A 12,135-nucleotide genomic window follows, 5' to 3' on the forward strand; every position below is an offset into this window, starting at 1 on the left:
CAATGACATCACTGTGACAGGTGTATTAGAACACAAAATTGTTCTTCCTGTATATGGGTACAGTCTGTGTGGAGTGGAATTGACTAAATGTCAAATCAAATTGAATTGGTCACATACACGTGTTTAGCAGATGTTATTGCGGGTGTAGCGAAATGCTTGTGCAGCAATATCTAACAAGTAATATCTAACAAGTAATATCTAACAATTACACAACATATACCCAGTACACACACATCTAGTAAAGGAATGGAATTAAGAATATACAAACATATGGACATGCAATGTGAGATTAGTATAGAATAAGATACAGTAGAATAGGAGACAGTATATACATATGAGATGTGTAATGTAAGATATGTAGACATTATTCAAGTGACTAGTGTTGTATTTATTAAAGTGGCCAGTGATATCAAGTCTATGTATGTAGGCAGCAGCCTCTCTATGTTAGTGATGCTGTTTAACAGTCTGATGGCCTTGAGAAAGAAGCTGTTTTTCAGTCTCTTTGTCCCAGCTTTGATGCACCTGTACTGACCTCGCCTTCTGGATGATAGCGGGGTGAACAGGCAGTGGCTCAGGGGGTTGATGTCCTTGATGATCTTTTTGGCCTTCCTGTGACATTGGGTGCTATAGGTGTCCTGGAGGGCAGGTAGCTTGCCCCCCCGGTGATGTGTTGGGCAGACCTCACTGCCCTCTGGAGAACCTTGCGGTTGCGGGCGGTGCAGTTGCCGTACCAGGCGGTGATACAGCCCAACAGGATGCTCTCGATTTGTGCATCTGTAAAAGTTTGAGGGTTTTAGGTGACAAGCCAAATTTTCTTCACCACACTGTCTGTGTGAGTGAACCATTTCAGTTTGTCAGTGACGTGTACGCCGATGTATTAGTAAATTGTTATTTTTCTATACAACAATGCTATAGGATGTTGCTGTTGTTTTAGTGGTGGGTTCAGAGGTCAAGGTTTTAATCAGCGCTGACATTTACCTCTCCCTATCTCCTCTCTCTCTCTCAGGCCAGTTACATCCATATCATTGGCAGTGTCCCATCAGTAATGACCACGCTCTCCCCATCTCCCCCTCTCTCCCCATCTCCCCCTCTCTCCCCATCTCTCTCAGGCCAATTACATCCGTATCGATGGCAGTGTTCCGTCCTCAGAGCGTATCCACCTGGTTCACCAGTTCCAGAATGACCCTGAGACGCGCGTGGCCGTCCTCAGCATACAGGCTGCTGGGCAGGTACTGCACGTACAGACCATAGAAACAGTGATGATAGAATAGTAATTATATTTCTACGGTACAGACCATCTACTGGGCATATACATCCACCATGTGTCCCAATTCCAGTCCCAGTAACACTGTATACATCCACCATGTGTCCTAATTCCAGTCCAAGTAACACTGTATACATCCACCATGTGTCCTAATTCCAGTCCCAGTAACACTGTATACATCCACCATGTGTCCTAATTCCAGTCCCAGTAACACTGTATACATCCACCATGTGTCCTAATTCCAGTAACACTGTATACATCCACCATGTGTCCTAATTCCAGTCCCAGTAGCACTGTATACATCCACCATGTGTTCTAATTCCAGTCCCAGTAACACTGTATACATCCACCATGTGTCCTAATTCCAGTCCCAGTAGCACTGTATACATCCACCATGTGTTCTAATTCCAGTCCCAGTAGCACTGTATACATCCACCATGTGTTCTAATTCCAGTCCCAGTAGCACTGTATACATCCACCATGTGTTCTAATTCCAGTCCCAAAGTAGCACTTTTTGATTGATATCTTCCAAGACCTGTTCCAGTTTGTCATATGTAGTAAATAGATAGGAAGTCTTTCTTTCCAGAGCTCTCAAATTAAAAAGAGCATTAAAAAGAGTGAGAAAGTTCTTGACTAATGGCCTAAACTCACTGAAGGCGAGCATGCGAAGCGTGTGTGATTTATTTTAGAATCTGTTGTTTTGAATTCTAATGACCCAACCGAAACGGGGCAGGCAGGTTGTCCTCTTTGACGCCTCACTCAATTAAAACGTCTCTATTTTTGTGTTGTATCGCTAGAGCTGTAGTCACACAAAACAATACCAATTTAATGATTCACTTTTTTCCCGAGCTCATTTTAATTGGAAGAGGTAGCTAAGGGTTGAGGCTTTACTATACATGCTAAGTTACACCAATTCATCCACTTATGGAAACAACATCGCTATCAGCAAAGCTGATTGGAGGTATGGTCCTTTGTAGCTTAGTTGGTAGAGCATGGCGCTTGTAAAGCCAGGGTGGGGGGGTTCCATTCCCGGGACCACCCAAATGTCAAATGTATGAATGACTGTAAGATAAAAGCATAGATGATATTATAATATTACAGTTGAAGTTTACATACACCTTAGCCAAATACATTAAACTCAGTTTCTCACAATTCCTGACATTTAATCCTGGTAAAAATTCCCTGTCTTATGTCAGTTAGGATCACCGCTTTATTTTAAGAATGTGAAATAAAGAATAATAGTATAGAGAATAATTTATTTCAGCTTTTAATTCTTTAATCACATTCCCAGTGGGTCAGAAGTTTACATATACTCAATTAGTATTTGGTAGTATTGGCTTTAAATTGTTTAACTTGGGTTAAACGTTTCAGGTAGCCTTCCACAAGCTTCCCACAATAAGTTGGGTGAATTTTGGCCCATTCCTCCTGACAGAGCTGGTGTAACTGAGTCAGGTTTGTAGGCCTCCTTGCTCGCACAAGCTTTTTCAGTTCTGCCCACAAATGTTCTATTGGATTGAGGTCAGGGCTTTGTGATGGCCACTCCAATACCTTGACTTTGTTGTCCTTAAGCCATATTGCCACAACTTTGGAAGTATGCTTGGGGTCATTGTCCATTTGGAAGACTCATTTGCAACCAAGCTTTAACTTCCTGACTCATGTCTGGAGATGTTGCTTTAATATATCCACATCATTTTCCTTCTCATGATGCCATCTATTTTGTGAAGTGCACGAGTCCTTCCTGCAGCAAAGCACCCCCACAACATGATGCTGCCACCCCCGTGCTTCACTGTTGGGATGGTGTTCTTCGGCTTGCAAGCTTCCCCTTTTTCCTCCAAACATAACGATGCTCATTATGGCCAAACAGTTCTATTTTTGTTTCATCAGACCAGAGGACATTTCTCCAAAAAGTACGATCTTTGTCCTCCATGTGCAGTTGCAAACCGTAGTCTGGCTTTTTTATGGCGGTTTTGGAGCAGTGGCTTCTTCCTTGCTGAGTGGCCTTTTAGGTTATGTCGATATAGGACTCGTTTTACTGTGGAAATTTTGTACCTGTTTCCTCGAGCATTTTCACAAGGTCCTTTGCTGCTGTTCTGGGATTGATTTGCACTTTTTGCACCAAAGTACGCTCATCTCTAGGAGACAGAACGCGTCTCCTTCCTGAGACGTATGACGGCTGCGTGGTCCCATGGTGTTAATACTTGCGTACTAATGTTTGTACAGATTAACGTGGTACCTTCAGGCATTTGGAAATTGCTCCCAAGGATGAACCAGACTTGTGGAGGTCTCCAATGTCTTTTTTTCTGATGTCTTGGCTGATTTCTTTTGATTTTCCCATGATGTCAAGCAAAGAGGCACTGAGTTTGAAGGTAGACCTTGAAATATATCCACAGGTACACCTCCAATTGACTCAAATAATGTCAATTAGCCTATCAGAAGCTTCTAAAGCATGACATTTTCTGGAATTTTCCAAGCTGTTTAAAGCCACAGTGAACTTAGTGTATGTAAACTTCTGACCCACTGGAATTGTGATACAGTGAATTATAAGCAAAATAATCTTTCTGTAAACAATTGTAAGAAAAAATACTTGTGTCAAGCACAAAGTAGATGTCCTAACTGACTTGCCAAAACTATAGTTTGTTAACAAGAAATTTGTGGAGTGGTTGAAAAACGGGTTTTAATGACTCCAACCTAAGTGTATGTAAACTTCCGACTTCAACTGTATATGTACTATCCTGCTAGCATACAGTCACTGCTCTGCCTGTTCCTGTACTTTTCACCCGCCTCGCTCTGCTTTCTCCACCTGTCTGCTTCCGGTGAGTTTTTCCCTTAAGTGAGTGTGTTCTGTGCTGTCCAGGGCCTGACGTTCACAGCGGCCACTCACGTGGTGTTTGCTGAGCTGTACTGGAACCCTGGCCATGTGAAGCAGGCTGAGGACCGGGCGCACCGCATCGGACAGACCGCCTCCGTCCACGTGCACTACCTCATTGCCAAGGGCACCTTTGACACCGTCATGTGGGCCATGCTCAACAGGAAGGTGTGTGTGTGTGTGCGTGCGTGTGTGTGTGTGTGTGTGTGTGCGTGCGTGTGCGTGTGTTTCGTTTTAACTGGAAGGTAGGTACTTTTCATAGAAATACAGTACCAGTCAAAAGTTGACACACCTACTTATCCAAGGGTTTTTCTTTATTTTTACTATTTTCTACATTGTAGAATAATAGTGGACATCAAAACTAGGAAACAACACATATGGAATCATGTAGTAGCCAAAAAAGTGTTAAACAAATCAACATATATTTTAGATTTTAGATTCTTCAAAGTAGCCACCCTTTGCCTTGATGACAGCTTTGCACACTCTTGGCATTCTCTCAACCAGCTTCATGAGGAATGCTTTTCCAACAGTCTTGAAGGAGTTCCCACATATGCTGAGCACTTGTTGGCTGCTTTTCCTTCACTCTGCGGTCCAACTCATCCCAAACCATCTCAATTGGGTTGAGGTCGAGTGATTGTGGAGGCCAGGTCATCTGATGCAGCTCTCCATTACTCTCCTTGGTCAAATAGACCTTACACAGTCTGGAGGTGTGTTGGGTCATTGTCCTGTTGAAAAACAAATGATAGTCCCATTAAACTCAAACCAGATGGTATGGTGTGTCGCTGCAGAATGCTGTGGTATCCATGCTGGTTAAGTGTGCTTTGAATTCTAAATGAATCACTGACAGTATCACCAGCAAAGCACCATCACACCACCTCCTCCATGCTTCACCGGTCATGTTCATTGCTCGTGTTTCTTGGCCCAAGCAAGTCGCTTCTTCTTATTGGTGTCCTTTAGTAGTGGTTTCTTTGCAGCAATCCGACCATGAAGGCCTGATTCTGTCCTCTGAACAGTTGATGTTGAGATGTGTCTGTTACTTGAACTCTGTGAAGCATTTATTTGGGCTGCAATCTGATGTGCAGTTAACTCTAATGAACTGATCCTCTGCAGTAGTCCTCCTTTCCTGTGGTGATCCTCTTGAGAGCCAGTTTCATCAAAGCGAGGGTTTTTGCAACTGTACTTGAAGAAATATTCAATGTTCTTGAAATGTTCCCGGATTGACTGACCTTCATGTCTTAAAGTAATGATGGACTGTCGTTTCTCTTTGCTTATTTGAGCAGTCCTTGCCATAATATGGACTTGGTCTTTAACCAAATAGGGCTATCTTCTGTGTACCCCTACCTGCTAACCCCTACCTTGACACAACACAACTGATTGGCTCAAACGCATTAAGAAGGAAAGAAAATCCACAAATGTAACTTTTAACAAGGCACACCTGTTAATTGAAATGCATTCCAGGTGTCGACCTCATGAAGCTGGTTGAGAGAATGCCCAGAGTGTGCAAAGCTGTCATCAAGGCAAAGAGTGGCTACTTTGAAGAATCTCAAATCTCAAATATATTTTGATTTGTTTAACACTTTTTTGGTTACTACATGATTCCATATGTGTTATTTCATAGTGTTGATGTCTTCACTATTATTCTACAATGTAGAAAATAGTAAAAATACAGAAAAACTATGAAATAAGTAGGTGTCCAAACTTTTGACTAGTACTGTAGATTTACTTAAAGGGACAGCACAAAGCCCCCGAGACCACCTTGTCATTTTGACTGGAACACAGTGGGTTGAATGGCGGGTACACTCAATATATCTGTAATTCTATGGGGTACTAATATCCACTGCAGGACCACAGTTTCCAATGAACTGGATTTGAATCAATAAAATGACTGCCTTCCTTCTTTAGAAAAAAAACGTTTAAAGACCATTACAGAAGTATCAGAGTGAGGTTGTTGACCTTGGTGTGTTTCTGTTGTTTATTGACCTTGTTGTTGTTAATTATGCTGCAAAGAACAGAGCAGTTTATGGTCACATTCATTAGTGTACATTGTAGCAAAACAAGTGTTTCTTATTGGACAAGTCCTGATTGCGCCTCCCTGATTTTGTCAATTTTCTGCCATTAAGTACTTAAAAGGAAAATGCTTCTTGAAAGTCCAAAACATTTTATTTTTGAGTGGAGTTTCCCTGTATGTGTTGTTCTGATAGGAGACTGTGTGTGTGTCTGTGTTGTTGACAGGAAACGGTAACTGGCACTACTCTGAACGGTAAGAAGGAGTACTTAAAGGCAGAGTTGGGGGATAAGGACAAATGGGACTTCCTGAATTTCGCCGAGGCGTGGACACCAAGCAAGACGACCCTGGCAGCAGGAGGAGTGGTTGACAATGACAAAGATCCTGTGTTCTTTAACCATGTGAGGCACTGGTCTAGTGATCTGGGTTCTTTAACCATGTGAGTCACTGGTCTAGTGATCTGGGTTCTTTAACCATGTGAGTCACTGGTCTAGTGATCTGGGTTCTTTAACCATGTGAGGCACTGGTCTAGTGATCTGGGTTCTTTAACCATGTGAGTCACTGGTCTAGTGATCTGGGTTCTTTAACCATGTGAGTCACTGGTCTAGTGATCTGGGTTCTTTAACCATGTGAGTCACTGGTCTAGTGATCTGGGTTCTTTAACCATGTGAGGCACTGGTCTAGTGATCTGGGTTCTTTAACCATGTGAGTCACTGGTCTAGTGATCTGGGTTCTTTAACCATGTGAGGCACTGGTCTAGTGATCTGGGTTCTTTAACCATGTGAGTCACTGGTCTAGTGATCTGGGTTCTTTAACCATGTGAGGCACTGGTCTAGTGATCTGGGTTCTTTAACCATGTGAGGCACTGCTTTACAACAGATCAGCTGAATGACCTGCTTTACAACAGATCAGCTGAATGACAGGCTTTACAACAGATCAGATGAATGACAGGCTTTACAACAGATCATATGAATGACAGGCTTTACAACAGATCAGATGAATGACAGGCTTTACAACAGATCAGATGAATGACAGGCTTTACAACAGATCAGCTGAATGACCTGCTTTACAACAGATCAGATGAATGACAGGCTTTACAACAGATCAGATGAATGACAGGCTTTACAACAGATCAGATGAATGACCTGCTTTACAACAGATCAGATGAATGGCAGGCTTTACAACAGATCAGATGAATGACAGGCTTTACAACAGATCAGATGAATGACAGGCTTTACAACAGATCAGATGAATGACAGGCTTTACAACAGATCAGATGAATGACCTGCTTTATAATAGATCAGATGAATGACAGGCTTTACAACAGATCAGATGAATGACAGGCTTTACAATAGATCAGATGAATGGCAGGCTTTACAACAGATCAGATGAATGACAGGCTTTACAACAGATCAGATGAATGACAGGCTTTACAACAGATCAGATGAATGACAGGCTTTACAACAGATCAGCTGAATGACCTGCTTTACAACAGATCAGATGAATGACAGGCTTTACAACAGATCAGATGAATGACAGGCTTTACAACAGATCAGATGAATGACCTGCTTTACAACAGATCAGATGAATGGCAGGCTTTACAACAGATCAGATGAATGACAGGCTTTACAACAGATCAGATGAATGACAGGCTTTACAACAGATCAGATGAATGACAGGCTTTACAACAGATCAGATGAATGACCTGCTTTACAATAGATCAGATGAATGACAGGCTTTACAACAGATCAGATGAATGACAGGCTTTACAATAGATCAGATGAATGGCAGGCTTTACAACAGATCAGATGAATGACAGGCTTTACAACAGATCAGATGAATGACAGGCTTTACAATAGATCAGATGAATGACAGGCTTTACAACAGATCAGATGAATGACAGGCTTTACAATAGATCAGATGAATGACAGGCTTTACAACAGATCAGATGAATGACAGGCTTTACAACAGATCAGATGAATGACCTGCTTTACAACAGATCAGATGAATGACCTGCTTTACAACAGATCAGATGAATGACAGGCTTTACAATAGATCAGATGAATGACCTGCTTTACAACAGATCAGATGAATGACCTGCTTTACAACAGATCAGATGAATGACCTGCTTTACAACAGATCAGATGAATGACCTGCTTTACAATAGATCAGATGAATGACAGGCTTTACAACAGATCAGATGAATGATGTGCTTTTCAACAGTCTTACCGTGACTCTATCCCTCCTCTCTGCAGTTTGAGAAGGACAAACAGCACGACATCCGTTCGTTCTTCTTCTCTCCGGACGCGGCTAAAGAGAAGAAAAGGAAGAGAACAGAGGGTGAGGTTTGCCTATCCCCCGTTACCCCCTCAGAGGAGGAGGGTTCTATAGACGTGGAGAACCCAGAGAACGACAAGGAGCAAAACTACAACTCCCAAGATCCCCCTGACCTCCAGGACCAAGACTTCTCGCCCCAGGTGAAGAGGCTGTGTCTGCCCACCCCCACCCCCAGCGCTACCCACAGCCCCAGGTCTTGTCTTGGGGGGAAGAGGAGGTCCCTCCATGGGGGCAGAGACACCAGCAGCAGCCCCCTGGCCTCTCTGTTTACCCCCCGTCGGCTCTCTGAGAAAGGGACCCCGAAACCAAGGCTGAGCCCCAGACCAGGACCACCAGATCAGGAGAAGGGAGATGAGTGGAGCTGTGGGGCCTGTACTTACTCCAACAGCATCCTGCTCCTTTACTGTGAGATGTGTGAGTCCCCACTCCACAGGCCCAGCACTGGTGAGTGTACACACACACACACACACACACACACGTTGGCAGGCGTAACATACACCAAGTCAGAAATAGACCAGCGTGACAACGTGTCTCTGCTAGATGACAACGAGGAGAAGAGGACGCAACACATTGTTCACCTCACTGTCAAGTGAGAAACAGTCACAAGGCCTGCTCTCGTTGTGCCGCGTGTCTCAAAGTTTACAAAGTAAAGTTGATGAATTGGCTGGGCTGAAGTTAAAGTTCCCCAAGGCACTCTGGCTGACTATCTAATAAGACTGGGAGAAGGAAGGTAACTGTCTCACCTCAAACACAGACACCTCCTGGTTCAGTTGGCAGTACCGGGGGAAGTGGAGGGCGTAAAGAGGGGGGTGAGGGAGGGTTGAGATCACTCCTCAGTCTTTAAAGGATTACCTGTTCTTCAGCATCCCTCCTGTCTGTCTCTCAGTAATAATAACCCTTCTACCTGCCTGGCTTGCTGCTCTGTAAGCCTGGCTTGCTGCTCTGTAAGCCTGGCTTGCTGCTCTGTAAGCCTGGCTTGCTGCTCTGTAAGCCTGGCTTGCTGCTCTGTAAGCCTGGCTTGCTGCTCTGTAAGCCTGGCTTGCTGCTCTGTAAGGCTGGCTTGCTGCTCTGTAAGCCTGGCTTGCTGCTCTGTAAGCCTGGGATGCTGCTCTGTAAGCCTGGGATGCTGCTCTGTAAGCCTGGGATGCTGCTCTGTAAGGCTGGGATGCTGCTCTGTAAGCCTGGCTTGCTGCTCTGTAAGCCTGGCTTGCTGCTCTGTAAGGCTGGGATGCTGCTCTGTAAGCCTGGCTTGCTGCTCTGTAAGCCTGGCTTGCTGCTCTGTAAGGCTGGCTTGCTGCTCTGTAAGGCTGGCTTGCTGCTGTGGCATATCAATAATGACCATCAGTAAAAGGTCACTCTTAAATGTGCAGTTTTGTCACACAACACAATGCCACAGATGATTTGAGGGAGTGTGTAATTGGCGTGCTGACTGCAGGAATGTCCACCAGAGCTGTTGCCAGAGAGTTGAATGTTCATTTCTCAACCAGAAGCTGGCTCCAACTAAGTTTTAGAGAATTTGGCAATACGTCCAAGCTGCCTCAGACCAGACCAGGTGTAACCACATCAGCCCAGGACCTCTACATCCGTCTTCACCTGCGGGATCGTCTGAGACCAGCCCCCTGGACAGCTGATGAAACAGCAGTTTTTCTTTCTGTAATAAACCCCTTTTGTGGGGGAAAACTCATTCTGATTGGCTGAGCCTGGCTCCTCGGTGGGTGGGCCTGGCTCCCAAGTGGGTGGGCCTATACCTTCCCAGGCCCACCCATGGCTGCGCCTCTGCCCAGTCATGTGAAATCCATAGATTAGGGCCTAATGAATTTATTTAAATTGACTGATTTCCTTATATGAACTTTAACTCAGTAAAATTGTTGAAATTGTTGCATGTTGCATTAACATTTGTGTTCAGTATAGTTATGAGATAGAACAGAAATGCAGCAGTACTCAGGACCTCCAGGTGGGATCTGAATAGCGCTGGTGTAGGGGATGTTATACAGGCACCTGACTGTCTGTCAACACTAGAGGAGGGTTGTCTCAATCATAGAAATAGGATCACTAGAACATACATTGTACTTCTACGCTAGACTAGCTCGATCATCAAGGACTGATCAAACACACCATTACAATTGTGTTTTTTTGTCACACACACACACACACACACACACACAATCCATTAACAAAATCTGCTCCATTTCATGCTTGACTGAGGTGTGTAGTGTTTGATATCTAATCAGCAAACAAACCCAGTTCTCTGTTATGGTACTGCTGGCACCACAGGCAGCATGTTAGAAGGGGAATTTACCAGGCCGTCAGATCTGTAATGACAACCGAGGCAGAACAACAACTCTGATGGTATTAAGACTTCACATCTCTCTAAACATGACACTGTAATCACTGTAACCAAACAGGAAATGCAGAGAAAATAAGCACTACTATATCACAGCATTAGTAAATAAATGCATATTGCATTCACGGACTTTTGACAAAGATCACTTTTTTAGAATCGTCAGGAGAATGTCTTGTTTGGCAGGCAGTGGTCTAGTCTGAGGAGAATGTCTTGTTTGGCAGGCAGCGGTCTAGTCTGAGGAGAATGTCTTGTTTGGCAGGCAGCGGTCTAGTCTGAGGAGACTGTCTTGTTTGGCAGGCAGTGGTCTAGTCTGAGGAGACTGTCTTGTTTGGCAGGCAGCGGTCTAGTCTGAGGAGAATGTCTTGTTTGGCAGGCAGCGGTCTAGTCTGAGGAGAATGTCTTGTTTGGCAGGCAGTGGTCTAGTCTGAGGAGAATGTCTTGTTTGGCAGGCAGCGGTCTAGTCTGAGGAGACTGTCTTGTTTGGCAGGCAGCGGTCTAGTCTGAGGAGAATGTCTTGTTTGGCAGGCAGCGGTCTAGTCTGAGGAGACTGTCTTGTTTGGCAGGCAGTGGTCTAGTCTGAGGAGAATGTCTTGTTTGGCAGGCAGTGGTCTAGTCTGAGGAGACTGTCTTGTTTGGCAGGCAGCGGTCTAGTCTGAGGAGAATGTCTTGTTTGGCAGGCAGTGGTCTAGTCTGAGGAGAATTGAGCTTCAGTCTCTTGTCCCCTCAGCTCGTTAGTTGTAGGGGCTCGGCGTCGGGCGCTGGGAAATTCAGGTGACATTTTAGAAAATCTATAAGAGGATGGCCTTTCATAAACAAACCTTACAATGGAAACATCATGAATTAGTCTGTTAGTTCCAGTTCTTCCACTGTTCTTCCACGACAAAACAAAACACGTTCAGGATGTCACAATTTATCAAAGGAGGGGCCATAATTGCCCACAGATGAAATTTTAGTTGAGAATCAGTTACATATTGATGGTCCGTATCCTGCTCATTTTCAACATATCAGCAGCATTTTATTAGTTTTCACCATGTGTTACCAAGTCACAAATATTCCACACTGTCTGAGCAGAATGACAAGAATCTGTTTCTCTCAACAAGCAGCTGCTCACATTTGAATTCACGCATTATTTTAGTGACTGTGTGACGCATTGCTTCTCTGCTCCCCTAACAGTTCTTTGAACTACTTACTGAAATCTTGGCCTATGTACATTTCACTGAACACAACTGTACAAAACGAATCTGTGTAGTTGTACATGTTTTCTACACTGATATGAACTGTTAGGCTACATGTAAATCTATAAAAAACCTTGTTGTGTT

General features: G+C 44.0%; 1 protein-coding gene across 1 annotated transcript in view; it reads left to right on the forward strand.

Moving 5' to 3' along the window:
• LOC106592442 (DNA annealing helicase and endonuclease ZRANB3) overlaps positions 1-12,135 on the forward strand; it is a 99,283-nt gene that overhangs the window by 31,582 nt on the left and 55,566 nt on the right. Inside the window, exons 11-14 of the mRNA XM_045696729.1 lie at positions 1,110-1,229; positions 4,119-4,298; positions 6,363-6,536; positions 8,391-8,916. Coding sequence (XP_045552685.1) covers positions 1,110-1,229; positions 4,119-4,298; positions 6,363-6,536; positions 8,391-8,916 — 1,000 coding nt within the window. The remainder of the gene's footprint in view (positions 1-1,109; positions 1,230-4,118; positions 4,299-6,362; positions 6,537-8,390; positions 8,917-12,135) is intronic.

Source organism: Salmo salar, chromosome ssa16 (assembly GCF_905237065.1).
Source record: "Salmo salar chromosome ssa16, Ssal_v3.1, whole genome shotgun sequence".
NCBI classification, from domain to species: Eukaryota; Metazoa; Chordata; class Actinopteri; order Salmoniformes; family Salmonidae; genus Salmo; species Salmo salar.